The 26,475-nt window shown below is 32.4% G+C and overlaps 11 protein-coding genes and 2 non-coding genes across 13 annotated transcripts; 7 read left to right on the top strand and 6 right to left on the bottom strand. All coding sequences in view use genetic code 12, as the record gives it.

The window, feature by feature from the left end:
- Window positions 1-3,147: 3,147 nt before the first annotated feature.
- On the top strand, window positions 3,148-4,677 carry THI6 (bifunctional hydroxyethylthiazole kinase/thiamine-phosphate diphosphorylase; the record flags this gene model as incomplete). The annotated part of the gene is made up of 1 exon (XM_002548217.1): window positions 3,148-4,677. The coding sequence occupies one exon, from the start codon at window positions 3,148-3,150 to the stop codon at window positions 4,675-4,677; it is 1,530 nt and encodes a 509-aa protein (XP_002548263.1).
- A 4-nt stretch (window positions 4,678-4,681) lies between these two features.
- On the bottom strand, window positions 4,682-6,130 carry CTRG_02559 (uncharacterized protein; the record flags this gene model as incomplete). Its single annotated transcript, XM_002548216.1, has 1 exon — window positions 4,682-6,130. One exon carries the CDS (start codon window positions 6,128-6,130, stop codon window positions 4,682-4,684), a length of 1,449 nt encoding a protein of 482 aa, XP_002548262.1.
- A 448-nt stretch (window positions 6,131-6,578) lies between these two features.
- CTRG_02558 (uncharacterized protein) lies at window positions 6,579-8,012 on the bottom strand (the record flags this gene model as incomplete). The annotated part of the gene is made up of 1 exon (XM_002548215.1): window positions 6,579-8,012. The coding sequence occupies one exon, from the start codon at window positions 8,010-8,012 to the stop codon at window positions 6,579-6,581; it is 1,434 nt and encodes a 477-aa protein (XP_002548261.1).
- A 986-nt stretch (window positions 8,013-8,998) lies between these two features.
- Window positions 8,999-9,358, bottom strand: CTRG_02557 (uncharacterized protein; the record flags this gene model as incomplete). Its single annotated transcript, XM_002548214.1, has 1 exon — window positions 8,999-9,358. One exon carries the CDS (start codon window positions 9,356-9,358, stop codon window positions 8,999-9,001), a length of 360 nt encoding a protein of 119 aa, XP_002548260.1.
- Window positions 9,359-9,727: 369 nt separating this feature from the next.
- On the bottom strand, window positions 9,728-11,116 carry SES1 (serine--tRNA ligase; the record flags this gene model as incomplete). The annotated part of the gene is made up of 1 exon (XM_002548213.1): window positions 9,728-11,116. The coding sequence occupies one exon, from the start codon at window positions 11,114-11,116 to the stop codon at window positions 9,728-9,730; it is 1,389 nt and encodes a 462-aa protein (XP_002548259.1).
- Window positions 11,117-12,173: 1,057 nt separating this feature from the next.
- CTRG_02555 (uncharacterized protein) lies at window positions 12,174-13,520 on the top strand (the record flags this gene model as incomplete). Its single annotated transcript, XM_002548212.1, has 1 exon — window positions 12,174-13,520. The coding sequence occupies one exon, from the start codon at window positions 12,174-12,176 to the stop codon at window positions 13,518-13,520; it is 1,347 nt and encodes a 448-aa protein (XP_002548258.1).
- A 339-nt stretch (window positions 13,521-13,859) lies between these two features.
- Window positions 13,860-16,322, top strand: CTRG_02554 (uncharacterized protein; the record flags this gene model as incomplete). The annotated part of the gene is made up of 1 exon (XM_002548211.1): window positions 13,860-16,322. One exon carries the CDS (start codon window positions 13,860-13,862, stop codon window positions 16,320-16,322), a length of 2,463 nt encoding a protein of 820 aa, XP_002548257.1.
- Window positions 16,323-16,525: 203 nt separating this feature from the next.
- CTRG_02553 (uncharacterized protein) lies at window positions 16,526-17,890 on the bottom strand (the record flags this gene model as incomplete). The annotated part of the gene is made up of 1 exon (XM_002548210.1): window positions 16,526-17,890. One exon carries the CDS (start codon window positions 17,888-17,890, stop codon window positions 16,526-16,528), a length of 1,365 nt encoding a protein of 454 aa, XP_002548256.1.
- A 1,335-nt stretch (window positions 17,891-19,225) lies between these two features.
- Window positions 19,226-19,299, top strand: CTRG_06434. Its single transcript has one exon. It is a non-coding gene; the product is annotated as a tRNA-Arg (tRNA).
- Window positions 19,300-19,746: 447 nt separating this feature from the next.
- On the top strand, window positions 19,747-19,830 carry CTRG_06435. The gene has a single exon. It is a non-coding gene; the product is annotated as a tRNA-Phe (tRNA).
- Window positions 19,831-20,057: 227 nt separating this feature from the next.
- CTRG_02552 (uncharacterized protein) lies at window positions 20,058-21,242 on the bottom strand (the record flags this gene model as incomplete). The annotated part of the gene is made up of 1 exon (XM_002548209.1): window positions 20,058-21,242. The coding sequence occupies one exon, from the start codon at window positions 21,240-21,242 to the stop codon at window positions 20,058-20,060; it is 1,185 nt and encodes a 394-aa protein (XP_002548255.1).
- Window positions 21,243-22,682: 1,440 nt separating this feature from the next.
- On the top strand, window positions 22,683-23,180 carry CTRG_02551 (TRAPP subunit; the record flags this gene model as incomplete). The annotated part of the gene is made up of 1 exon (XM_002548208.1): window positions 22,683-23,180. The coding sequence occupies one exon, from the start codon at window positions 22,683-22,685 to the stop codon at window positions 23,178-23,180; it is 498 nt and encodes a 165-aa protein (XP_002548254.1).
- Window positions 23,181-25,455: 2,275 nt separating this feature from the next.
- ADH4 (Adh4p) lies at window positions 25,456-26,205 on the top strand (the record flags this gene model as incomplete). The annotated part of the gene is made up of 1 exon (XM_002548207.1): window positions 25,456-26,205. The coding sequence occupies one exon, from the start codon at window positions 25,456-25,458 to the stop codon at window positions 26,203-26,205; it is 750 nt and encodes a 249-aa protein (XP_002548253.1).
- Between the last annotated feature and the right edge of the window lie 270 nt (window positions 26,206-26,475).

Here is a 26,475-nt window from a genome sequence, read left to right as displayed (position 1 = left end):
ATTTTTCAGCAACATAATGAAGTTTTCAACAAACTAAAAGGAACATTGCGGTTTCTCATTTTAGGTTATTTCTAAAAGTTTTTCGCATCTTTATGAATACACCTATTTTTCCAAAAATTTGCAACAAGATCAATTGACTGGTACTAGCTTTCATCATATTGCTATAGGCTATCATTATATATAAAATATCGACAAATATACATCAGCGACAATTAATGAAACTATCCAAGATCTACTGTATCGATATAATAATCCAGCATATACTTCGTTCCCCGAAGAGGTGAACTGTGAGTGGATTTGAAAGAAAAAATTTACCAGTTGAATAAATTAGTACCAGTCAATGAAATAAAATAAATTAGCATAACAAATCCTTACAGATTAAAATTGATTATTAGTTATGCTCAACCTATTATCGATGTACAGTTTCCGCGAATTCTTGAATTTAGGTCCATGGTTCATACGAAAGAATCTGAAGAAAAAGCAAAAAAGTTCAAATATGACAACCAATGAAAGATATAATATATAAATCGGGTTCTGTTTCATTACTATCACTATTAGTACTTACCAGGACAATCTATTATGTTATCCATTTATTATATCATGGAGTTGAATGTATAAAACCCACAATGGATCATGTTTCCAACCAATACAACTAAAAACACATAATCAGTTAAATTTTGTATGGGAAAAGAGATTCACGTCAATTTTTGGATATTTTTCGTGCGTTAACCATTTTGAAAATTACGGAAATAATCCAATCGAATCCCTGATGAACCCACTTTGGAAACACTAGATAGTCTAAAAACTGGAAGTATAATATAATAATAATGTGAATAGAAGGTATTTTACATGAATATTCTAATGAATACAATTTGAGCTACCAGGATAGCGTAATTACTGACTTATTCATCAAAATGATAATTCCCGATAAAAAAAAGATTGTTTGATTTTTGAAGAGTAAGATTTACATCCAACTCCTCCAATATTTATCCAATTGATTCAGAATTAACTTATATAGCATAATTTATCACTACAAATTATATGCGCTTTTCAGAATTCCAATAATCGTACTAATAGTGACAAATGTTGCAAATCGTGGAACATTTGCATGTCGCACTGTGACGACCATAGAAAACAGATATATAAATGTTACTTTTTCTGGAACATTCAAATGTTCCTCAAATTTGGAACATATAAATCTATGGATCTATGGAATGGACATTTAAATTTATGGATATATGGACGGAACATTCGACTATACGGATATATGGAGTGAAAATATCTACATACAAATGCGCACCAAATCAGGAACATAAAAATCAATAGTTTAATGGATGGAACATTGGGACACACAGATATAGGGCGCAATCACTGGAACATATGCATGTACAACAAAAAGTAACATTCAAAAATATGGTTTCAAGGATGGAATATTTGAATATACATATATATATGGTTTCACTTTTCGGAATATAGATTTGGAAGCTACCGCCATCAAATTCATGAACATAATCCACTGTTATGTGTCTTTCCTTAATCAGAATTGTGTCAAATTGAATATCTTGATTGATTCCCATTATATTCAAATGGATTATTAAATATATGTCAAAAAGAATTGTTCAAGAGTGTCTAAAATGCTTTCATTTTTTCTGTATCATTACAAAAATATGAACTATCCTTGCAACATAACAAATTTACTAGCCAGATTCACTCAATAGAAGAGTTTAATCAGATCATAATTTTAAGTAGAAAATCTCCATTCATTGCTTAATTGTTTTAGAATATTCATATTCATAGTGGATATCATCATTATTCACTTCTATTTAATCTAACTTATCAAAACTTTAACAGTTGTTACATTTAGTGTGGTAAAATGAGGTTCAAGTCAATTCTCGTGTCTGAATCAAAATGAAAATTACGGAAATAATCCACTTGAGATCATAGTGAATTCATTTGGAAACACTATATACACCAATATTGTGACTTATCATTATGTAAGTATCTCAATGTAATGGTGAACATATGAATATAATAAAGATTTAATTTTCAGCGGACTCGATAGCACAATTATTGGAAAATTTATACAAATATTAATTCCCAATAAAAAAAAGGGAGTTTGATTTCGCCAAAGTAAGTTTTGGCTGGTTATTGCAGTCGTCTATTTAAATGGACGACTTCTCCCTTTATTTTACACATTTTATGTGCTACTTTTATATAAATATCTATCTAACTAATTTTCTAGCTTAATTCTATATTAATTTGGTACTATTATACATCTATTTCAGTACTACCAAGAAGTCCTATATAAAGAACCCGTACTAGTTAAATAAGAAATTAGACAATTGTGTTGGTCTTCTTATTCACAACCTGGATCAGACCAGATATTTATAGTGCAAAATAATTCAATAGTTTCTTAGAGCAACCAAGTTCTCGAAGATAAATATCTTGACAAAACTGATAAAACACAAGTAATTGTTACGAAAACAGGGTGTCGAATTGAACATATTTGATTCAGATCTAGGATTCCATTAAATACCCGTAAAGCACAACTGATATGGAAAATAGATGTCCGTCTTTAAAATAAGTCATTCAGCACTAAACTCAGAACAATCAAGTTATAGGAGATAGCTTCTGTGATCTTGAATAGTAAACTAAATTACAGGCGTCTAGAGGTGACATCGCTTTATTGCCAATTTCCTATTACCCTGGGATATTGCCTTGATATACGCCACAACCTGTATTTTAAAATAATTCATGGTAAGTTACTTATTACAAAGCTTTGAAAATTTTTGAACGCTTTTGAATCGTATCAACCTACCAGTTCTTACATATGGATGATACCAAATCATGAAAAGTGAAAAATTTAAACAAATGTCACAAAAAAGAATGAGGATCTTGTAATCGCATTTTTTTATTTCAATGAACTCTAAGTGCATTAACTTATGTCAACGGATTCAATCAACAACCATCAGCTTTGTTTCAATGGTTACATTCTAACAATGTTCAAATTAATTCAAACGACAACCCAAAAAAAAAAAAATTAAAAAAATCAATCAAGGTTTTTGATTCCTTTTCTTCCTCCTAGTTTTTATCTTTATTGCTATTTTATAATTCATTACAACCCATTCACTACGACAATTATACAATATGGTAGATGTTGATTATTCATTGTATTTGGTAACGGATTCAACCATGATTCCGGAATCATCCACTTTCTTGAAACAAGTCGAAGCAGCTATTAACAATGGAGCTACTTTGATTCAATTGCGTGAAAAATTATTAACCACACGGCAATTTATTACAAGGGCAGAACAAGTTCATGAATTAACTAAGAAAAAAGGTATCCCTTTAATTATTAACGATCGTGTTGATGTTGCCCTTGCTATTGATGCTGAAGGTGTTCATGTTGGACAAAAAGATATGCCTGCTAAATTAGCAAGAAAATTAATTGGACCAAATAAGATTTTGGGTGTTACTTGTTCATCATATGATGAAACTCAACAAGTTGTTGGTGAAGGAATTGCAGATTATGTGGGATTAGGTACTCTTTATCCAACTCAAACTAAAAAAGATTTGAAAGAACCAGGTGGTACTGGACCATTAGGGATTAGAAAACTGTTACAAGTTTTAAAAAAATATAATCAATCACATCGAGAAAAACCAATTAGATGTGTTGGTATTGGAGGTGTCAATCATTCCAACGCTGACAAAGTATTATACCAATGTGCTGTACCAGGACAAAAACTTGACGGTGTAGCTGTTGTTTCTTGTATTATGGCAAATGAAAATGCAGCACAAGCAACAATTGATTTATTAAAAGTGATCAATAGACAACCAATTTGGGCTAATATTACCAGTGATGGAACTGACGATTTATCTGTTAAAATCAAACAATTAAGTAAAGCACACCCATTGGTTCATCATATAACTAACAATACTGTCAAAAATTTTAGTGCCAATGTGACTTTAGCAATTGGTGCATCTCCAATTATGTCTGAACTTGATGAAGAATATGAAGAGTTTGCTTCAAGTATTCCAAACCTTGCATTAGTTTTAAATGTGGGTACACCAACTGAAGGATTACATAAAGTATTCAAGCAAGCTATTCATATGTACAACAAATATGGTAAACCAATTGTTTTTGATCCTGTTGCTTGTGGCGCTACTAAAGCAAGATTGGAATGCAGCAAGAGTTTATTGAAATCTGGTCAATTTACTGTCATTAAAGGTAATGTTGGTGAAATTATGGGACTTTATAAATTAACCAGTGAATATATTGACACTGGAAATCAAGCATTAATGAGAGGTGTGGATTCTATTGTTGAATATGGAGAAGATGATATTATTAAGATTGCCAAGACTGTTTCAGTTGATTTCCAAACTGTGGTTGTCGTAACTGGTGAAGTCAACTATATAATAGATGGTGACAAACGTATTGCTAAAGTAAAAGGTGGTAACCCATTGATGGGTAATGTCACTGGAACTGGTTGTTCTTTGGGAAGTACCATTGCTGCATTTTTAGGAGCCAAAGCTGATGGAAATAAAGGGACCGATGTTTTCAGTGCTACTGTTGGCGCAGTTGAACTTTACAATAAAGCAGGTTCATTAGTTAAGGCAGAAGCTTCTGGTTCTTTTATGATTGAATTTATTAACGAGTTGTATAAATTAACTCATTAATTGACTATATAGCATTCGATACACAACTGAACGGTCTTCCATATAAATTCTTCTGATATGACCAAATGATACTTTGCACAGTTGCATACAATCCTGGACCAAGAATATACCATCCCAAAGAAAATATAAAAGCATTCAAAATAAACTCTGTCTTGGTAACCAAGTTTCCATCTTTAAACAATTGGTACAATGAAGTCTCTTCTCCTGTTTTCTTAAAGTAGTATAACTTCTTCAACTTAAAATAAGCCAATGCCCAAAATATAAACCCAAAGAAACAGCAAAACAAAGATGACATTAAACCTAACAAATCACTGAAAAATGGAATAACCTCAGCAACCACAAATGCAAGAACCCATAATACTACATTTAAACCAACCCATACGGACCATCCAGTGATTGTATGACTATTTCTATGAACACTTTCTTTGTTGAAAACATGTTGAAATACAAATTGTGAGGAAATGTTACCAAATAAAGAACCAAGAAATACAATAGTAGGCACAGCAAAACTATATGCAATTTTCTTATACTTCCCTGTCAATGAACCAAATGCCGGTGCTGTAATATAAGCATCACCAACGTAAACATAAATGATTGAACCGACAAGTGCATAAGTTATTAATTCTAAAATTGTTACTACTATTAAAGCTTTCTTGAAATCTCTTGGTCGTTTCATTTGTGAAATAAATGATGGATAAGTAATTTGACCAGCAAATGTGAAAACAATATTTAAAATAGCTGACATGATATTAACATAACTTTCACCTTCAGCAGGCCATACATTCCAAGTTACTGGAGTTTTTTCATCGTATCTATAAGGATGCTCTTGAATTCCAGCAAAAATCATCGCTAATATCATGGCGATCAACATTGTTCCCGAAGCAAAATAAGCAACTCCTGACATGTGACTAAATGTTCTAGGCAATGAAAATATAAAACATGCAATAGCTGAAACAACACCAAATACAACTGAACATAATGTTTTATTATCACTTATTGTATTAAGATATTTTTCTCCAACAAGTACATGTAAAGCTTGAATTAAAAGGTTGAAAATTAAAAATGAAACCGCTGTTAAATGCCAAACCCATTTCGGACCAACTAAATGTCTGCCGATATCACAAATATCAGACAAATGAGGATATGCAGCACAGTAATCAGAAATGATCAATCCAGTATAAAAACATATTAATGAGACGATCACAGTAACAATTAATCCAAGTCCTAATCCTAATACAGAATAACTCCATGGAAATGATAATGTTGCTAGACAAATATATTCACAAAGTAACAATCCAGCGGTTTTATACCATGAGCAACTTCTATAATTAATATCATGATCTTGATCCACTTCAATTTCTTTTCTCAAGTAATCGTCAGTAGAAATGGATTCTTCGTCGATTTGGTCGATAACAAGTGTGGTTTCTTCTTTAAATAACATGGTTGTTTCCATGGCTGAAAGTGAATTATGAGAACTTTCTCCAAATTCGAGGGATATACCCACAACTATTTATACAGTCCAATCATTGTTATCGTTATCTGGATCGTTGTTATTACTTTCAGATAAGATCAATTAAACAAGAATGAAAAAAAAAAAAGAACGGAATATCTAACCGAACTGGGACTACAAGAAAAATTTCATGTAGCGCATTATATTCCGCCAATCGGAGAAATAAACAATAAAGAGAAAGAAAGCCATGAATTTGAAATATCCGGATTTTTGAATGGAATATTTAATAAGAAAGCCCCCGCCCCACGGCCCCACTTTATATGAGATAATGTACCCGCATGTAATTATTCTTGATGGTGTTGAATTCCGCTTTTAATTTTTAGATTACGACAAAAACTTACGGGTGGATAACAAAAGCCGAACGTATTTTAGCAATTCTAGAAAGTGTTATCTATAGAGCATTTGATACACAACTAAACGGCCTTCCATATAAACTCTCTTGATAGGACCAAATGATACTTTGTATAGTAGCATACAATCCTGGACCAAGAATATACCATCCCAAAGCAAATATTATAATATTTAACACAAATTCTATCTTGGTAATCAAGTTACCTTCTCTAAATAACTGAAGCAACGTTGTTTGTTCCCCGGTTTTCTTATAGTAGTATAACTTCTTCAATTTAAAATAAGCCAAAGCCCAGAATATAAATCCAAAAAAGCAATCAAACAATGACGACATTAAACTCAACAAATCACTGAAAAATGGAATGACTTCAGCAACGATAAATGCTATAATCCATAACCCACCATTCAAACCAACCCAAGTTGACCAACCAACAATAGTATGACTATTTCTATGGATACTTTCTTTGTTGAAAATATGATGGAATAAGAATTGTGAGGAAACATTACTGTATAAAGATCCAAGGAAGATTATTGTAGGTAAAGCAAAACTAAATGCAATTTTCTTGAAATTACCCGACAATGATCCAAATGCTGGTGCTGTAATATAAGCATTACCAACATAAACATAAACAATGGAACCAGCTAAAGCAAAAGTAATCAATTCACAGATAGTAACCACCACCAAAGCCTTTTTGAAATCTCTTGGTTGTTTCATTTGAGAAATAAATGAAGGATAAGTGATCTGTCCAACAAATGTATATACAATGTTTAACACGGCAGACATGATGTTGACATAATTTTCATTTTCGGGCCATGCGTGCCAAACTACTGGAGTGCTTTCATCGTAGTCAGAAGGATGATTTTGAATTCCTGCAAATACCATGGATAAAATAACAGCAACAAACATGGTAGCTGCTGAGAAATATCCAACTACTGACATATGACTAAATGTTCTAGGCAATGAAAACAAAAAACATGCAATGGCTGAAACAACACCAAATACAATAGAACATATAGTTTTATTATCACTTATGGTGTTGAAATATTTTTCTCCGACAAGTACATGTAATGCTTGAATCAAAGTATTGTTTAATAAAAAAGCAATAGCAGTGACATACCAAACCCATTTAGGTCCAATCAAGTGTTGTCCAATGTCACATACATCAGTTAAATGAGGATAGGCGGCACAGTAATCAGCAATAATCAACCCAGTGTATAAACATAATAATGACACAATAACGGTGACAATTAATCCAAGACCTAATCCTAATACAGAATAACTCCAAGGGAAAGACATAATAGCAAGACAGATGTATTCACTAAATAATAAGCCTGCTGTTTTCTGCCATGAACAATTTCTATAATTAATATCATGATCTTCTTCTTCTTCTATTTCTTTTCTCAAATATTCATCAGTGGAGAATGATAAATCATCGACATTCTCAAGTTTTAGTTTGTTATCTTTCTCTAAGGACATCGTGATGGTTTGGTGATGGAAAAAGCTTGTCTGGTAAATTTCTAGAAAATGGTTGCAACTGATGGAAAAAACTCATAGTTTAAATAGGATTCGTATCTCATCACTTACAAAGCTAATCAAATCAACTGAATGCCGTTGCTTCGTTTCTTTTCTTTTTTTATGACGTTGTTGAAATCCACAATTTGTCAATAGTAGAATTCGCAATTAATTAATTATGCATAATAGGTTAAATTCCAAAAACGGCAATAGGGGCAATTTCACCGCTTTTCTTTTTCTGCTGCCCTAGGCATCACATAGGTGTTTTGTAACGCGTTGAACAAGTATATGGTTGCTTGGGTTGTATTCAAAGTAGAACAATTAATTAATGGACTAGTGGGTATTTAAGTTTAATTTCCCATGAAAATCTCTACATTTTGATACCGATATGACCTATTATTGTTAAGAGATACTAGTTTTGGATATATTGTTCATGCAATTCGACGATAAGGAGCCACAGTTGGTTTAGGATGTAATTACGTGAATTTTACAAACCGTTGAGTCAAAAACACCTATTTGTCACGAGTGAAAGGGTTTGTTTACGATTCTAGACCCTCTAATTGGATTAGTGTCCTGGTTAACATCAGGAAATAAAAGTATCTCGTGACACATTCATTCCAATAGAGTACATACTTGATTCATTTACAGAGTACTATCTTTTGTCGCCTCTCTGAATAGTATCAAGTGTCTGTTGATTACAAAATGAATCACGTGCAGGTATACATGATGATTTTTGAGGTCGTGTATTATTGCAAATTTTGTCCACTACATTTCTGCGTGCAAATAAAAATCTGCAGTCTAAGCCATTTCCCCAACTCATAACCTACGACTTAACTCTAATCTAAAATTAAACATATATTCTTTTAATACAAACAAAAATATTAAATAAAATGAAGAACTGAAAATAAGGTAATGACAATGACAGAATCTCTCAACAGTGAGTTTTCAAATTAAGAACCGACACCATAAGCTATTGCTGATCCACAGCATAATGCAACTAAAGCAGATCCACAGAAATTCTTGTCTGTACCAGTACAGCTTTCTCCAGAACAACTTCCAAAACAATTCCCCCAACAGTCTGAACAACATGTCGATAGTTGTCTTTCACTAGCCTTTTGTGGTGGATTTACTATGTCTGATTCTTGGTCAGAACATGAAGAATTTGAACTTGTATGGGATGAAGTAGATCTTCTTGAATATGAAGGTGGCGGTTGTGGTTTATATTCTGGTAACGATTCTGCTTCAGACATTGTACTTGTACTTGAACGAGATGAGTTTGTTGACGACACTGATGATGCAGAAGAAGCCATTTCTGTAGGCGGGAAGGCAAAGAATACCACGAGCAAAAAAAAAAAAAACACTCAAGATTGGAAAGAGATCTGATCGTACAGCATTTAATTCGAGGAACCGTGTCAATATTTATAATCTTTTTTTTTTTTTGGCGTGTATCCTGTTTTGTGGGTTTGTTTACATATCGGCGGTGCAGATGAAATTTTCATTATCAACTATGAATACATGTACATGAAACAGAATTGAATGTGTGATTTAAAGTACATGGGGAGGAAGAGGAGAAGGAGTGGTTTACGCGTCATTTACACCTTTGCTTTTACTTTATGTTATACATTAAAAGATGAAAATACATGACTCTAGTCAGTTTACTATATTATAATTTTCTAACTCTAGTTTTTAGCCTTGCTTTTCTTTGCAGAAGTGGTGTTCTTTGGCAATTCCTTGACAAATGGAATGAATTCTGGTTCACCAGGAATGTATTTTCTCAAAACTTCTGGAACAACTAAACCATCTTCCTTTTGGTAGTTTTCCAAAATACAACAAATGGTTCTTTCAGTAGCACTCAAAGTGGAGTTCAAACAGTGGACGTATTTCTTTTCTTGTTGGTTTTGTTGTTTGATACCACATCTAATTTCCAAGTTTCTGGATTGGTAATCAGTACAGTTTGAACAAGAAACCAATTCTTTGTATTCTTGTTGGAATGGGAACCAAGCTTCCAAATCGTATTTCTTAGCGGCAGCATTGTTCAATTCACCAGAAACGATACCAACAACTCTGTATGGTAATCCCAAAGATTGGTAGAATTCTTCTGAACATCCAATCATTCTGTCGAATTCTTCCCAAGATTTTTCTGGTTCAGTTAAAACAAATTGTTCAATCTTTTCAAAAGCATGGACTCTGAAAATACCCCAAGCATCCTTACCGTGAGAACCAGCTTCTCTTCTGAAACAAGATGAGTAACCAGCGTATCTAACTGGCAATTGTTCTTGAGGGGATTCAAACCATTCACCAGCATGGTAAGCACTGATTGGTTGTTCAGAAGTAGCAATCAAGTATTTTTCGTCTTCACCATCAATGACTTTATACAATTCTTCATCAAATTGGGACAATTGAGCAGTCTTGGCCATGACATCTTTGTTCATCATAACTGGAGCTTGCAATGGAACGTAATCTTTCTTGGCTAAGAATGACAAACCGTAGTTAATCAAGGCTTGGTTCAAGAAAACACCATAGTTTCTCAAGAAATAACCACGGTGACCAACAATTCTTACACCTCTATCTGGATCGTAACCATCTAATCTTAATAAAACTTCGTGATGAGATAATTTGGCTGGGGCATTAGTACCAGCAGCAACTTGTTCAATTTTTTTGTAATCTTTTGGAGTCCAAGTTCTAACCAATTCGTTGTTTTCTTCATCTTGAGAATCAACAACAGATTCGTGAACAATGTTACCAACTTGGTTAACTTTGAAACGTACTTGCTTATCAGCTTCGGCTTCTTTTTCAATTAATTCCTTCTTTTCAGCAGCAATTTTTTCCTTTTCAGCAACCAATTCAGAAGCATCTTCTTTAGCTTTGAATTTCTTACCGATTTCCTTTTGGATGGTATTTAATTTCTTGTTGTGTTCATCTAAATCAAATCTAATTTTAACCCATTCTTTGTAATCAGAGATAATTTCGTCAACCAATTCAACGGAATCACCTCTTTTCTTTTGAGAAGCTTTAATAAGATCAGGATTACCTCCTTTTTCAACAATAAAGGCGTTAATATCTAACATCGTGAGTAGTAATGTGTATGGATAATGTGATGTAAGTCTCTTGATAATTTTTTTCAATGCTGAAAAAAAAATTTTTTTTTTTTGTCAATTGTGTGAGTTGTTTATTGAGAAAAGTCGTGCTGTTGTTGTTGTCATCATCATCATCGCCAGTTTCCAGTAATTATGCGAAAAATCCAAATGGGTCGACTTGGAGGTAATACAATAATTTATGCCTCATTCTAAATCAAGATATAACCTCTATTAGAAATGACTCGGTACTAAATCTCAGGTGGAAACTGTTTATATAGTGTTTTTTTTTATAGAATACCTTTAATAAAGTGTTGCAGCATGTTTTATCTGACTGAACGCGTTGTGTGGATTACTCATAAATTGATAACAGTGGGAAATGGTCATATTTCCACATTTATTGCGCCCATTCTAATGATTAAAAAATAGACATGAAACATTTCAAGCTATTTATGGTTCATGTATAAAAAGAAATCTGTTTCAATGAGCAACGATGTGGAATTGAAGCTATTAAAGATATCATTTCTGAATTGAAATTACAATAAATGGCATACTTTACATTATTGACATATAGAGAATTCATAATGAATATTGCTATTATCCTTCTTGATTGATAATATAATTTCAGTGATTAACTAATAATTTATTACTCGTTATTATCTATATCTCTTATACAAGGGCGGGGGTGAGGATTAACTTTAACTTTGACCTCTTATGAAGAAGTATTCTTCTTAACCCAAATGTCAAAATTATTTACTCCATTTATACAGAAAGATTCCTATTAAAGTAGTCAATACTTATGACACATTTGCACAACAAATATTCATAACAGATAAACCTGTTTGAAGTTCTGCTTTTCAAATATGAACAGCAAAAGGGATAGGTGGTATAATAATTCAAGTCACCCCGTTATAAATTAGATTATCAACCTGGTTGATGTATTAACACATTGTATTCTTTCTTTCTCCTTTTTGTTTGGTGCACTACTTATATTTCAGTAATTGGGCCATTCATTTTTATTTCTCACAACAATCAACATCTTCCGCTAGTGATGCAATCATTACTTCTTGATCGTAAGTTAGGAAGTATTACTCCTTTACAGTTTTCAAACATAATAACAGAAAGTTATTATTCCGAAGTTTATCAATTAGCAAAACGAAATGTATTTCCTGTGAATTGTCATAAGAATGCTGCTGTGAATACTTTATCATTAGAAACATCGGATTACCAATACTTACTAAGTGGATGTGGAGATTCATCAATAAAATTATGGGATCTTAAACAACAGGATATACTACGAGAAGAAAATGAAGTCGATGCTAATCTACATCAAGATCCTTCCTCATATGACAATTTCGAATATGATAATCCAATATCTACATTTTCCAACATTGCAACAATCCCACAAAAATCACATCATAAATTTGGTATTTCATGTATTCAATGGTGGCCATATGATACTGGAATGTTTGCTAGTTCATCATTTGATCATTCAGTTAAAATTTGGGATACAAACGAACTAATACCTGTACATTCTTTTAATTTAAACAATAGAGTTTATAACATTGATACTTGTGGAGAAAATGGTTTAATTGCTACTGCAAATGATCAACCATTTATTAGATTATTAGATTTACATTCAACTTCAAGTGCACACACATTACTGGGTCATCGAGGTAGAACTTTGGTGGTTAAATGGCATCCCATAAATCCAAACCTATTAGCATCAGGAGGATTTGATGGAGAGGTTAAAATTTGGGATATTAGAAGAAGTAAAAGCTGTTTATGCAAATTGGATATGCTGAGAACTAACAATGATGATTATACTGGTAAAGCATCATCAAGAGCTCATCTGTCTCCTGTCAATGGATTAGTTTGGGATGAACTGGGATCGATTTTATATACTGCTGGAAATGATGATAAGATTAAAGTATGGGATATGGTTAGTTCGTCGATTCCTCCTATTAATAAACTAATTAATTTTGGACCATTGATTAGAAACAAATACCCTCAAACTATTCCACTTTTACTCAATCCTAAAGGAGAAACAGAGACAGAATATTTGTTGTTTCCATCAGAAAGTGGGGATATTTTCATATTTAGAACGATTGATGGGAAATTAGAAACGCGTTTATCACGAAGAGGGAGTAAAAATTCAGGAAGAACTGTTTCTATGTGTAATGCTGGACCATTCACTGCAAGATATTATTGTGGAACTGTAGATGGTGAAATACTTTCGTTTGGTCATACCTGGGAACAACCAGATTTGTCGAAACTCAATATCGAGGACGATTTTGAAGATGAAGATGGCATTAATGAACGGTTGATAAAACAATTCCAACTCCAGAATCAACGTAAGCAGTTTTTAGCTTCAATAGATGTAGAGAGATCTCCATAATAACAAGGATCTCTTCAATATCCATGTCTGACTGAAATTACAATTCCTCTACGAAACGTGATATGGGGAACAGCCAGTAAAAAATCTGAGCGACGGAGAAAACAAAGAAAGAAAGAGAAAAAAAAAATTTTGACAAACCTAAAACAACCATGCAGAATCAAAACAACAACAACAACATCATCATCATCTATCTCCACCACACTAGAAGCAACGACTACAATTGAACAACCTATATATATCTAATTACGTGTCTACCTTTAACATTTACACAGTTTTACTTCGTTATACAATTTTAACAGGATTTATATATTTTTTTTTCTTTTTCTTGTCAAATAGATTATGTCAAAGTTCAAGTTAAAGGCTTTATTAATTCCGAAGGAATATGAAAAGATTTCCATTGAAAACATTGACCCACGAGAGTATTTAAAGTTTTTGTACTTGGTTGATCCAAATAGTACTATTGACGAATTGGAAGAAGGGTTATGTAAAAGATTTAAAAGAAGATATCCCAAAGAAGATGATTTGATTGTTTTCTCGTATCAAGACCATGAATTATTAGATTTAGATCCTGAATTTGAAATATCAGATATATTTGATGAACAAAATAATGAAATCCGTATTTTGGTTGATAATACTTTTAAAAATGTTATTTATTCTCCTGAACCTAATATTTCTACACATATTGATTTCCAAAAAACACGTACTATACCGGGTGGTGTTTATCTGAAAGAATCAAATCAAGTGGATATGACACCAAGAAGAACTACAAGTTCCACTATTTCATCTCCTGTTACATTAGCTCCACCTCCATCAAGGACAAAATCAGGTCGTAGTGTTCCTGAAAAGAAACCAGTGCAGAAAACTAAAAGCAGTAGAATTACTAGTGGTATGCTTGAATCATCACCAATTAGTAAAGAAAAACAATTAAGTAATACGAGTCGTTCCAGTACAACTACTGTGAGAAGTCCATCAAAATCTGGCTCTAGAGATAAATCCAAAAAGAGATCTTATAGAGAAATCAGTAGCGATGAAGGTAATGGAAGTAGTAGTGAGGATAATTTTGACATGGAAGAAGATGTTGATTATGAACCTGATGATATTGCCCCAATAGATGATGATGAGAATGAGAAAATAGAACCTGAGGAAATGATTGGCATGGTGGCAGATCTTAAAAATAAAGACGACATTGTGGTTGATGATGAATTTCTTAATCTATCAGAGAGACAAAGAGCTATATATAAAGAATTGCAAATCAATACTGTTGAAGGAAATCCAAGTTTATATTTGGGTAGAACTAAGAGACGAGCTGCTAGAGAAGCAAGTATGGTATTGAGTGGTTCCAAATCAAATAAGACAACTTCGAGAACTAGTAAAGTTAAAAAACCAGCTGTTCAATCATCAGTAAAGAAACTGGGATCTACCAAATCTCATACAAAAAGTAATCATTCTTTAGTACCGTCTTCAGCAAAGCCATCTACTTCTACTTCTTCCACAATGAAACATTCTTCAGTAGCATCACCAGCCACACCTGGTAGTAGTAAATCAAAATCTAAAATTTCATCCACGACATCAGCGTCAAATAAAGCAATCAAACCTAAGGTGAAAATAGTTGTTAAACCACCTTCGGTAAAGAAAGTCAGCATTTTGTCGGATATTCATGAGCGGTTGAAGAAATACGAAAAGAGGATCATGGATCTAATGGTGAAGAATGAAGATGGTGGAATCGATGGATATGATGCTATTCCTGTTGATTTTGATGAGGGTCTCCGTCCAAGCGAAGGTCTTTATAATGAAACTCCAGTTGATGTCAAGTTATATTTAACAAATAGAGATGGTAGTGATAGAAATCTGGTGGTATCGTTACCTGATGATAATTCTCCTGTGGAATCTGAAAACAAGCTGGAATTGAAGCACGAAGCTCCTGAAAGTAACGGATTATTTTCTAGTCAAGATAGTTCCAGTCCAACTCAGGGATCTTTTACTGATAGCAAAACCGCAACAGAGAAACCAATTGTTAATACTAGTGTTGTTGAAAATGACGTGTCAACCGATCAAAAAATTATCACTGCAGCTATTGATATAGCTAAAGCAAGTGTTCTTGCAAACAACGCAGCAACAAATCAAACAGATATGACAAGGAATGTTGATATACCCAAACCAAGTATTGATACAATTACTGTTATGGACGGAACAAATGCCAAACCAGGTGCTAATACTCCAAAACCGATTGCCACAACCAATGATGATACGCCAATGGAAATTGCCACTGATACTGTTGTTACGGACAATGTGAATACAAATGGAAACGAAACTATTATTGAAAACAAGAATGCAAACGGTAACGGCAGTGCTGGCCTAGAAGAAAACATCAAAGTCAATGGTAATAACGTCAACAATGGTACCCAAGCTTTCAATGAGACCAATGGTAACCAAGCTTTTAATGAGACCAATATTAACAGTGAAATCAATGATATCAATTACAACAACGATGATAAAAATCAAGACAACACTGTTGACAGTATGATTGTTGACAACAACTTTGACAACAGTATCAATAGTGACAATGAAAGTGTTCATAAACACAAGAGCAGTACCAATGCTTTTGCTAAAATAAACGACTCATCTGATGATGAGGACGATGGACAGATTAATATGAACTCTGCTATAGAAGTTCCAATTATAGATAAAGTTGAAGATGTATTTGCTAAGATTGAAGATTCATCTGATGAAGAAAAAGAACGTTCAAAGAAGTTTGATATTTTTGCAAAGATAGTAGACAGTAGTGATGAAGAAGCAGGTTAGTTGTAGATTATTTATGTAGATTAATTATGTAGATTAATTATGTAGATTAATTATATTGTATTATTTTTTGATATTATCTTAAACACATTAGTTGCTGGATGTAAGAAAACATTGATTAGTGGTGTTGATACAATTAAAGATGATACACATTATTGACTATTGAAATCATTTACAAAAAAGAAAAAAACAGAAAAAACTCCTACTTATAACAAGGCAGAATCCTTTTTGTTATATATATTTCTACCCAATATTCCAATTGTCCATTTTTGATAAGTTACATCTGGGGGTAAAGTTTCAGTTATAACTTGAGATAATCTTTGATAAATTTCTCTAATAAAAGATTTTGCAACTTCTGGTTGTTCAAGTAATAAAGCAGCCATATAACTTTCAAAAAAATCACCTAAGAATTCTTCTTCATAAATTCTTGTTTCTTCAGCATCTCTATATTCCAACATTTTACCTAAAGTAGTATAAGGTAACCATTCATTTGAAATTCGAATATTAATTAAAGGATCATCTAAACCTTGAAATAAATTATAAGCTTTTGTTAATTTTGACATTAATGTATTAGTAGCAAAAATCATTTTTAATAATTGATAAGTTGTACTATTTACATGAATACCATTTTTACATAATTCATAAATTAATTTTGATGTTTCTTGAGCTAAGAATAAATCACCTAATCCATCTAGAAATGAAATTTCTTTTCTTACTAATCCATAATCATTAAATTCTAAATCATAATTTTTTAACATCATTTTTTTAGCAAATTCATGATTTGGATCCAATAATATTCGATAAAATTCTTTATGCATTAATGCTTTTACTAATAATTGTTTATTTTGGATTCTTGGTAAATCAGGTAAATATATTTTATGATCTTTGGTTTGTTTGAAAATAACATAACGTTCTTTAGTTTCATAAAGTAAATCATTTCTAATTGGAACATTGGTTATAAAATCTTCAAAAGTTTTTAAAATATAATTATCTTTTTCATCACGAATTATCCTAATATCATTTGGAGATATTCTATTCTTTCTTGCATCCAAATACATTTCAATAATCCGATCTAAACAATTGTCAACTTCTTCTTCAGTATAAGTTTGTAACATATATCCAAAGATAATATATAACCAATTTTTTAAACCAAAATGATGATCACATAAAATCATAGATTCTTCTTTTTTAAGTATAGTTTCATTTGAAGTTAAAAAATCTTTCAACTGTTGATGAGTAGTTGAGTTACTATCATTTAATTCTCTTTTTAAAAAAGTAGATAAATCAAATACAACTTCTTTAACTAATGAACCACCACCAACACGAAATAGATGTTTAAATCGATGATATGAAGCTAATCGTATGAAATCTCCACCAAGACTATAAAAATGATACTTTATTTGTTTATCTGAATGTAATAAATTGTTCAATGGAGAAGGTATAAGAATTGAATGTTTAGAATTACATGACGATGAACTTGAATGTCGATGATGATGATGGTGATGATGTGTAGTTGATCCAGTAGATGCGGTAATTGTAGACATGATTGATCTTGATCTTACTGATAACATTTAATGAGCAAGGGAAAACCGATAAATAGGTAAATAGATAAATGAATGAGTAAAGGAATATAGATAGGTCAGAGTCAAGATGAGTCAAATTTATAGCTGTGAAATATTTAGGAGTTTAGTTTATTAGATTATTGACCTGTCAGTTTATTTTATTTTATTTATTTTTTTTTTGCTCCTCATACCCCTCTGCCTCCCCCCCCCCATGTGCCCTGCTTCCCTTCCGTCCTTCCTTCCTTCCTTCCTTATCTATATGTAATTGAATTGTACCAAGTCACCCTACTTTTTATGTATAAGGAGTATATTCTTTTCTTTTTCTTTTTCTCTTTCTCTTTCTCTTTCTGTTAACTGACAATTGAACAACTTTGTTCATTACAGATCAACAGAGAACTATGCTTATATTACTACTGGACTCATAATCACCATCATCATTGATAAACTCCATGTGGTTTTTAGTTTCCTCGTTATCGCGACAATTTGAATCGAAACGTGGGGCGCGTCGTAGTGTGTCATCCTTTTGGTTTTGTGTCTGTTTCTTCATTTTTTGTTTTTGTTTTTCTTTTTGTTGGGGTGCAAATTACAGAATGTGGTAAACAACGAAACATTTAATCAATGGTATACACGTCTCTAATGTTCAATTATTACTAGTCATTGACGTTTCACTATAAAATTTTATATGACTCAGTTAAGTTGTTTCACTGAGTTTTGGAAAAATCTCGGGGGATTCTCCGCTTATGCTTCTGATAATACTCCGACAATGAGTCACTGTTATCAAGCATAAGATCAAACTGATCCCTTTTTGTTTTATTTTTATTTGATTCAAGTAATGTGAGTCATACTACCATGACTTCTACTGATGACGGTTTGGGTATTAGGTTTATTTTTTCTTAAATTATCCCTCTTTTGATTATAAGGATACGGTGTTAATTTACGGAATGACTCTATTTTTGTTTCGAAGGAAATTAGGTTATAATAAAGGGTTCTTCTAGATTCTATTAAGTCTTATTTGTATTATTCCCATATAGTATATTATAAATATTGAAATTGGATGTAGAATAAAAATTCAATGTTATTTTTTATATGAGATTTGAAACGAAATATACTAAAAAAATCATAAACAACATTTATAGCACTCTAGATTTACCTAATTAAGTCCAATTAACTAATTACAGAATTTTAAACATTCCTACAACTGTTTAAATCCTTTTGCAGGTGGAAATGAGTTATAACTTCTAATAAAAATATCCTGATATTTCTAAATAGTACAAGGTATGGTAAATAATTGTCAATGCCAATTCCAACAAATTAGAACAAATAGTTCAGTTGTTAAGATAATTTGCCCTGCTGGCGAAATTGGTTATCGCTTTTGACTTCTAATCAAAGGATTCTGGGTTCGAGTCCCAGGTAGGGTTTTATCTTTTTTTCTTGAGTTCACATAAGTGAACTTGAAAATTTTTTTTTTGTTTTGATTTTTTTAATCGAAAGAAGCCGATAGTATTATTGCAACGTATTAACATGTAAACGAATGAAATGATTTACCGAGGAGAGATATATGACATGAAAAACTATTGTAAGAAATTATCCCGCATGGTTAAGCTGATATACGACAGATGGATTGTGATAGACAACGCTGTAGAATCTTGCAAGGAGTTAATTGAAGAATTGAGTTTTGAATAGTGCAATTCTAGATGCTTTGAATCATTATTTTTGATTTTTTTCAGCTAATTAACAGCGACAAGTGTTCATTCAATTATTAGAATGTATCTTTTGTTTTTGAACGTATACCAGATTTTTAGTATGTCAGTTAGATTAATTTTAATGAACGAGGAAAACCGGACGCTACCAATGATTTCATAAAAGCAGCTTTAGCTCATCTGGGAGAGCGTCAGACTGAAGATTCTTTAGTAATCTGGAGGTACTGTGTTCGAGCCACAGAAGCTGCATTCATCTTTTTTTTGATACCCCCGCATTTGATTTCTTATTTTTATTCTCCCCACACAAAATATGGTCCAAGTTACTGTATTTCATTTGTTGTAACCAACATCGTTTATTTTTAGTTCATTGAAGATATGTAATTCATGATAACCGTATCTATTCACTATAATAATATATAAATCATTTGTACTTTTTTTTTAAATATTTTTTTGTTTTATTTCTGTTTTTGTCTCTTCTATTTGGCTATTTCTTGGTATGCATCAGGAAGATTGTCCTTCATGAACAAGCATAAATCAATGAAATCATTGGATATGAAATGATTTAAGATGACTTCACTTATAATTAAATTGAAATTAGTCAAATATAGAAAACCCATCTCTATTTTAAGCAAATCCTTTAATGTAACACCAACAACATTACTAAAAATACGTTGTTTTTGATAAACGTCTTCAATGACTTTTGTGGAACATCTTATGGAAGCAACAATGAATCTATAGCTATTATTAAGATTTAGGTCAATATTGTTCAAATAAATAACCAATTTGTACAACAAGAAAGCCGAATGCAAATACGAACTAGAAGAAATATTTGAAGAATATGTCTTAATTCTAATTAAAAATTGATCAATAGATAAAGCAGGTGTTTTTAACAAGTTGAAAATTTTTAATAAATGTCGATTCTTTGGTTGATGATTCAAAATCTCATCTTTCAACTTTGTTAAATTCAAATCAGTTATTGGTGATACTTGTTTGGATAAATCTGTAGTGTCAAGTAATTTTTGAAGTGGAGGATATATAGGATTACCCAACCATTCAATTTCATCGTCATTATCGTCATATATAATGTCATCAATGTTGTCATCATACAAGGATTCAAATTGTCCTGAAGGTGAATTTATTCTGGCCAAAAGGGTTGGTGAATTCATCGCGTCTAAATTGCTCTCATTCTTAGTTGTTGCTGCCAAGGATTCAACATCTATATTGAATTCACTTTTGCTTAATAAAGTTGACAATTTCAATTGCGGTTGAGGAGACACGGCACGCAGTGGAAGTTGAGGTGGAGGGGAGTTAGACCTAAAACTGTAATCACTAATGATGGATTCAGAACTAGTAGTTCGGTTTAAAATATCTTCTTGACTTATTCCCAATTTATCCAATTGTTGAAATCTAAACTTAAGAAACAATTCAGGAGATTCCAGTAATTTTATTGTAAATTGTATTATTTTGGACAAGATGAATATTGAATGATAAATATGTAAACTGCTGAGAGTTTTAATATTATGTTTCAAATCAAACAACAACTCTTCTAAATTAATATCGTCTAAACTATTTGGATCATCAACAAAAGTTTCTTGTGGAGGTTTCAAGTTCGGTATTTCACTGACATCTCGAACATATGATGCTGAAGTAGTTGTAATCATTAGCAGGTGAAATTAATAATAATAATAAAAAAAAAAATACAAATGATAGGTAGAGAGAAGTACAAGATGTTAATACTCTCTCTTTGGTAATTTCTTTTCTTGGTTGAAGTGAAGATGTAGTAGATAAATAGTAATGAAATGGAACTTAGAATATGTTGTAGTTGATTTTGTATTAGATTGATAGTTTTGTTTGTACTTGTTTTAAAAAATGGCTAAGCACCTAAAAAAAAAAAAAAAAAAGACAAATCAATCATTTTTTATTTTTTTATTTTTTTGCTGTCTCCTCTTGAAAGTCGTGTACATGTGGATAATAAAAAATGGTTCTTTTTTTTTTTTTATTTTTACGCTTTGTTACATACGTGAAATCTATTGTCTGTTTATAAACATAATCCGATAAATTTATCCGTGTATACTCTAATATTCTCTTACACGATTATTCTCTAACCACAGACGAGATTATGTCAATGCAATGATTGTAGTTGCATTTTTCATGCTCAAAGTCAAGGCGGACGAGCCGACAGGAGGGGAATAGACAGAGAGAGAGGGAGGGAAAGAGATGGAAAGTAGCGTTGCTAAGGTGGAATCTAAATATCAACCTCGCGTCATAGTTTGTTGTATGTATTTCCGAGTATGGCTTTTTCCTTTGTAGTGGTAGTGTCTGTATACTAAAAATAAGACCCATTGTTTCTTCATGTACACCATTACACTGAGTGGGTGGATGGGCGGGTTCTTGTTATAGTAAGAACAAGGGATAACCATAATTGGTACTAATTATAGAAAATTGTACTAACTATCCAACAATAGATCTAGACTTCCTCTTATCCTGACGATAAGAAACGACACTTTATCGAACTTCCTTTCGTGTTTTTCTTTCTATATACTTTTTATGCTATAAATTGATAACGTACAAACTTATTGACAATTAACATCTCGTATTTAGAGTCAAAATGCCAAACCCTTTTTCTTTTTTTCTATTTTGCAAGATATTCTATTTAGCCTGACCCGAGGCTGTGAACACAAGTGATTAACCAATTGAATATAATATTTGAAGTATTATATATATATTTTCTTTAATCACATGATCATCCGAGGAAGAAAATACAAACCAAGGGTTTTATTTTCCCTTTTTTTTTAGTGTCACCCCCACGCACCCACAACCATTTCAAGGGCAAATAAGCGAATGATTACAATACCAAAAAGAAACGAAAATCGTCAACTGTAAACAACAGCCATGTCGAATCTGATTACTTTAACAAATGGAGGATTGCACGGGAATTTCATTTGGTCCATTATACACGACTTTGATTGTTTTTTCTCTTTAATGAGGCGACCAAACAAAAAGAAGACACGGGGAAAAAAAATAGAACAAAAATCAAGATCATAGCAACGACGTAGAAATACATAGATTGATAAAGTCGGTCATTTCTTTGATTCCACAATATGACTATCCATTCATTTTCCATATTTGATCGTCATTGTAACTGTATATACAATAGAGAATATTCACATACTAGTGCCACAACATCATCCTCATCTTCGTCAGGAACTCCAGATACGATCCCGGGACAAATTAATAAAAATAATGATTCAAATAGTTCAAAATTATTATTTGGTATAATATATTCATTAAAAACAATATCTAATAAACTAGTGGATGAATCATCTATTAATGAATTGAAAACATTTAATTTTGGTCAATTAAAAGTTCATTTTTGGGAATCATTAAGTAATTTCAAATTTGTTTTGATTACAAATGTTGAAGTAGATGAACTAAGTTCAGTATTATTTGAATTATACCTGAACTTTTTCATAAAATATGTGGTTGAAAATGGTTTACTGCCGGTGGAATTTACAGAAAATGGGGAATATAGTAAAATTAATAATGGCAGGTTCATTGAAGAAACTGATAAATATTTACAATCTTTACCTATTTTCTAATACACCTGGTAACAATTGAATAGATAATATTATAGAGTTAATGAAATAGAAATGAAGATGTATAACCCGGATAGAATGAAAAACCAAAATTTAATAGGGGGACAGGTAATAAATAACGGAAAGTTAGTTATAGTCAAGATGTGTATGGAATATAGATTTTGCAAATAGACTGATTGATTTTTCTTCTTAGAAATAGCAAGACGATAATGGGTGGATTTCACTATCATACATACTTTTTGTTCATATTTGATCAAACCGCAATTATTAACCAGAAATATTTCACAAGCCATATCAACTGTTGCCACGTTTACACTACAGCAATGGGGCAGTGGGGGATGATTATCAAGAAATTATAGGATTATCTACACCCGTGATTATAATATCGTTCATAGTATTGAACTGATCATTATCCACGTAGTTATATTAGTTGCAATGTCACACATGACTCTAAGGAAGTACTAAATGACTTATAAAGTCCATCAATATGACACTGACCAAATCTCTACACATGACATGATTGTCATGCATGAACATTCACTGAATTACAAAGTAAATCATAATAAATTACAAATAAAACAGGAATCGTTACTCAACATTGTGTGAGTTTCCTGGTTGCTACGCAATATTTGATGAAAATGAAAGAAACAAAACCATTGGATTCTTTGAAAATGCAATCTGTATGAACTGCTTCATTTTTGTAAACAGTCCTAGCAAGCTGAGTGACAAAGCTAAACATATCATACTGACATGATAGTTTTTTGTATACACAAGTCCGCTCCGGAATTGTTTGATTTTCCCCGCATATGGTAGCACTAAACATATAAAGCATAACAAAAAATACCTACACAAATACCCCCAAAAAACTCAACTATAAAAGGACAACAAATTAACTTTCAAAAAAATAACTTTTTTATAACACTTTCTTTTTCTTTCTTTCTTGTTTTTATCAACAATTAATATCAAACACTTTATATATTATATCATTTATATCAAGTAAGTATCAATTAATGTGTTTTATTCATGGCTGCAAATACTAACTTCTGTATAAGGAACTACAATCCATTATATCCATAACAAGTTTACCAAGAATCAAAGGTTATGTGTTCTCCATCAGTTGTTGTTATATGTTCCCTCACTATTTGTTGCTTGTGTCACTTGGTTAAGTCATTGAGAAGAAAGTCAACAACTGATTGCTCCTTTAGTATGATGCACAAACATAAGAAGAACTTTCCAAATAAGATAGCAACTTGGGAACACGTGCTATCTTGAACCTTATAAGAGGGATCAACATATACAAAAAAGGGGGCGATGTTGATTAGCGAAAGTTCTTCAAAAGATAGTGACTGGTCATCACTATCTTTGAAAGCTACTCACCGGGATAGATTAGTTGAATATCCCGATGAGTAGTAGTGGTGGTTTATTGCAAACCACACTTTTAGAGGACCAGGTAGAGGACAGTCGACCGGTCCCCTTTCCTCCTGGTTCATCCTCTATCTATTCCCCCTTGGGTCAGTAGGGGGACGCGATATGGCAACTCAAGAGGAGGGCCATAGACGGGCTGGGTCGGCCCCACGCACACATACATGTGGGCCCAGCTCGTCCCTCTCCTTTAATTAGGAGAGGTGATAAGTGGAGAGAGGGGAGGAGCCAACCCTTCATCATTTGGCTCTTCTCACCACTCTCACATTTGTCATTGCAGATGCCCCCGGCTGATACACATTGTTTGATAGAAGTGGAAGATAAACTATATACTTTTTTCTTTACTTTCATAGGCTTAAACAAGAGAATAGAAAAGGTAAACAAAACTTAAATTTACTGCTAAAAAGTAGTGTAGCGATAAACAGAAAAAGAGGGGTTTCTATCGATTTATTACGTAACATTACTTCGGTTAATATATAACTATTGAAGGAAGAACAAGCATTACATTATTTGTAATTGCAATTTGTGTGGTGCTGTTACATATTGTTAATCAAAGCCAGGTATGTGAGATGCAAATTTCCTGCATAAAAAAGGTGAAACGAGTAGAAATACGCGAGTTGCCTAATTGGGACGTAAACCCTTCAAAGTTTGTTTCCAGAACAATAAGTGCAAATTTTAAGACATCCTGGAGAAAAATTGCTTTCTCCATAGATACTTTCATCACACTCCCCCCGCCCCTGAGAATGAAAAATACCTCATTTATGAAACATATAAATTGACATCATTTGTCTCTTTAATCCCTTCAATTGTCTGTTCTTTTTTCTTTTCATTCAATTGACTTACAACTTATAAAATCATGTCTTTATCTGGTAAAACTTCACTTATTGCTGCTGGTACTAAAAACTTGGGAGGAGAAAGTGCTAAAGAATTAGCCAAAGCTGGTTCAAATCTTTTCTTGCAATACAGATCAAACCCAGAAGAAGCTGAAAAATTCAAACAAGAACTTTTAAAAGAATTCCCCAATATCAAAGTTGAAATTTATCAATCTAAATTAGATAAAGCTCAAGATCTTACTAATTTATTCGCAGCTGCTAAAAAAGCATTTCCTAATGGTATTGATATTGCTGCTAATTTTGTTGGTAAAGTTGTCAAAGGTCCAATTGCTGAAGTTACTGAAGAACAATTTGATGAAATGGATCTTGCCAATAACAAAATTGCCTTTTTCTTTATTAAAGAAGCTGCTATTAATGTAAACGACAATGGTAGAATCATCAACATTGTCACTAGTTTACTTCCAGCTTATACAGGATTATATGGATTATATGGTGGAACAAAACAAGCAGTTACTTATTATGCAAAAGCCGCACTGAAAGAGTTGATTCCAAGAGGTATCACTGTCAATAATGTTGGTCCTGGTCCTGCAGCTACTTCATTTTTATTTGATTCCGAAACCAAAGAAAGTATTGACTACATGTCATCTGTGGCAATTGGTGGAAGATTAACTCAAACTACTGATATTGCTCCTATTGTTAAATTCCTTGCTACTGAAGGAGGTTGGATGACTGGTCAAACTCTTTATGCTTCTGGTGGTTTCACCGCTCCATAAATAACCCATCTATATAGTTAGGATTCTCGGGAGAAATATATACTTGATTCCATACGTTTTGGAAACAGCCTATCACACGACCTGAAAGTATTTTCTAAAACAACACTCAGATTTCTTGAACATAAACCAATAGTAGTGTGTAGGGTTATGAGATAACCAAGCTAGACAATCATAATAGTGACGACAACTCCTTAACATGTTTATTGTGAGTGGTTAGTGTGTTTCATTTTCTTGTGGGTTGTCCCAACCTTACGCGTCTTTTTCAATTTT

The sequence above is a fragment of the Candida tropicalis genome (assembly GCF_000006335.3).
Source record: "Candida tropicalis MYA-3404 genomic scaffold supercont3.3, whole genome shotgun sequence".
Classification (NCBI taxonomy): domain Eukaryota; kingdom Fungi; phylum Ascomycota; class Pichiomycetes; order Serinales; family Debaryomycetaceae; genus Candida; species Candida tropicalis.
This window is presented reverse-complemented; position numbering and strand designations above follow the sequence as displayed.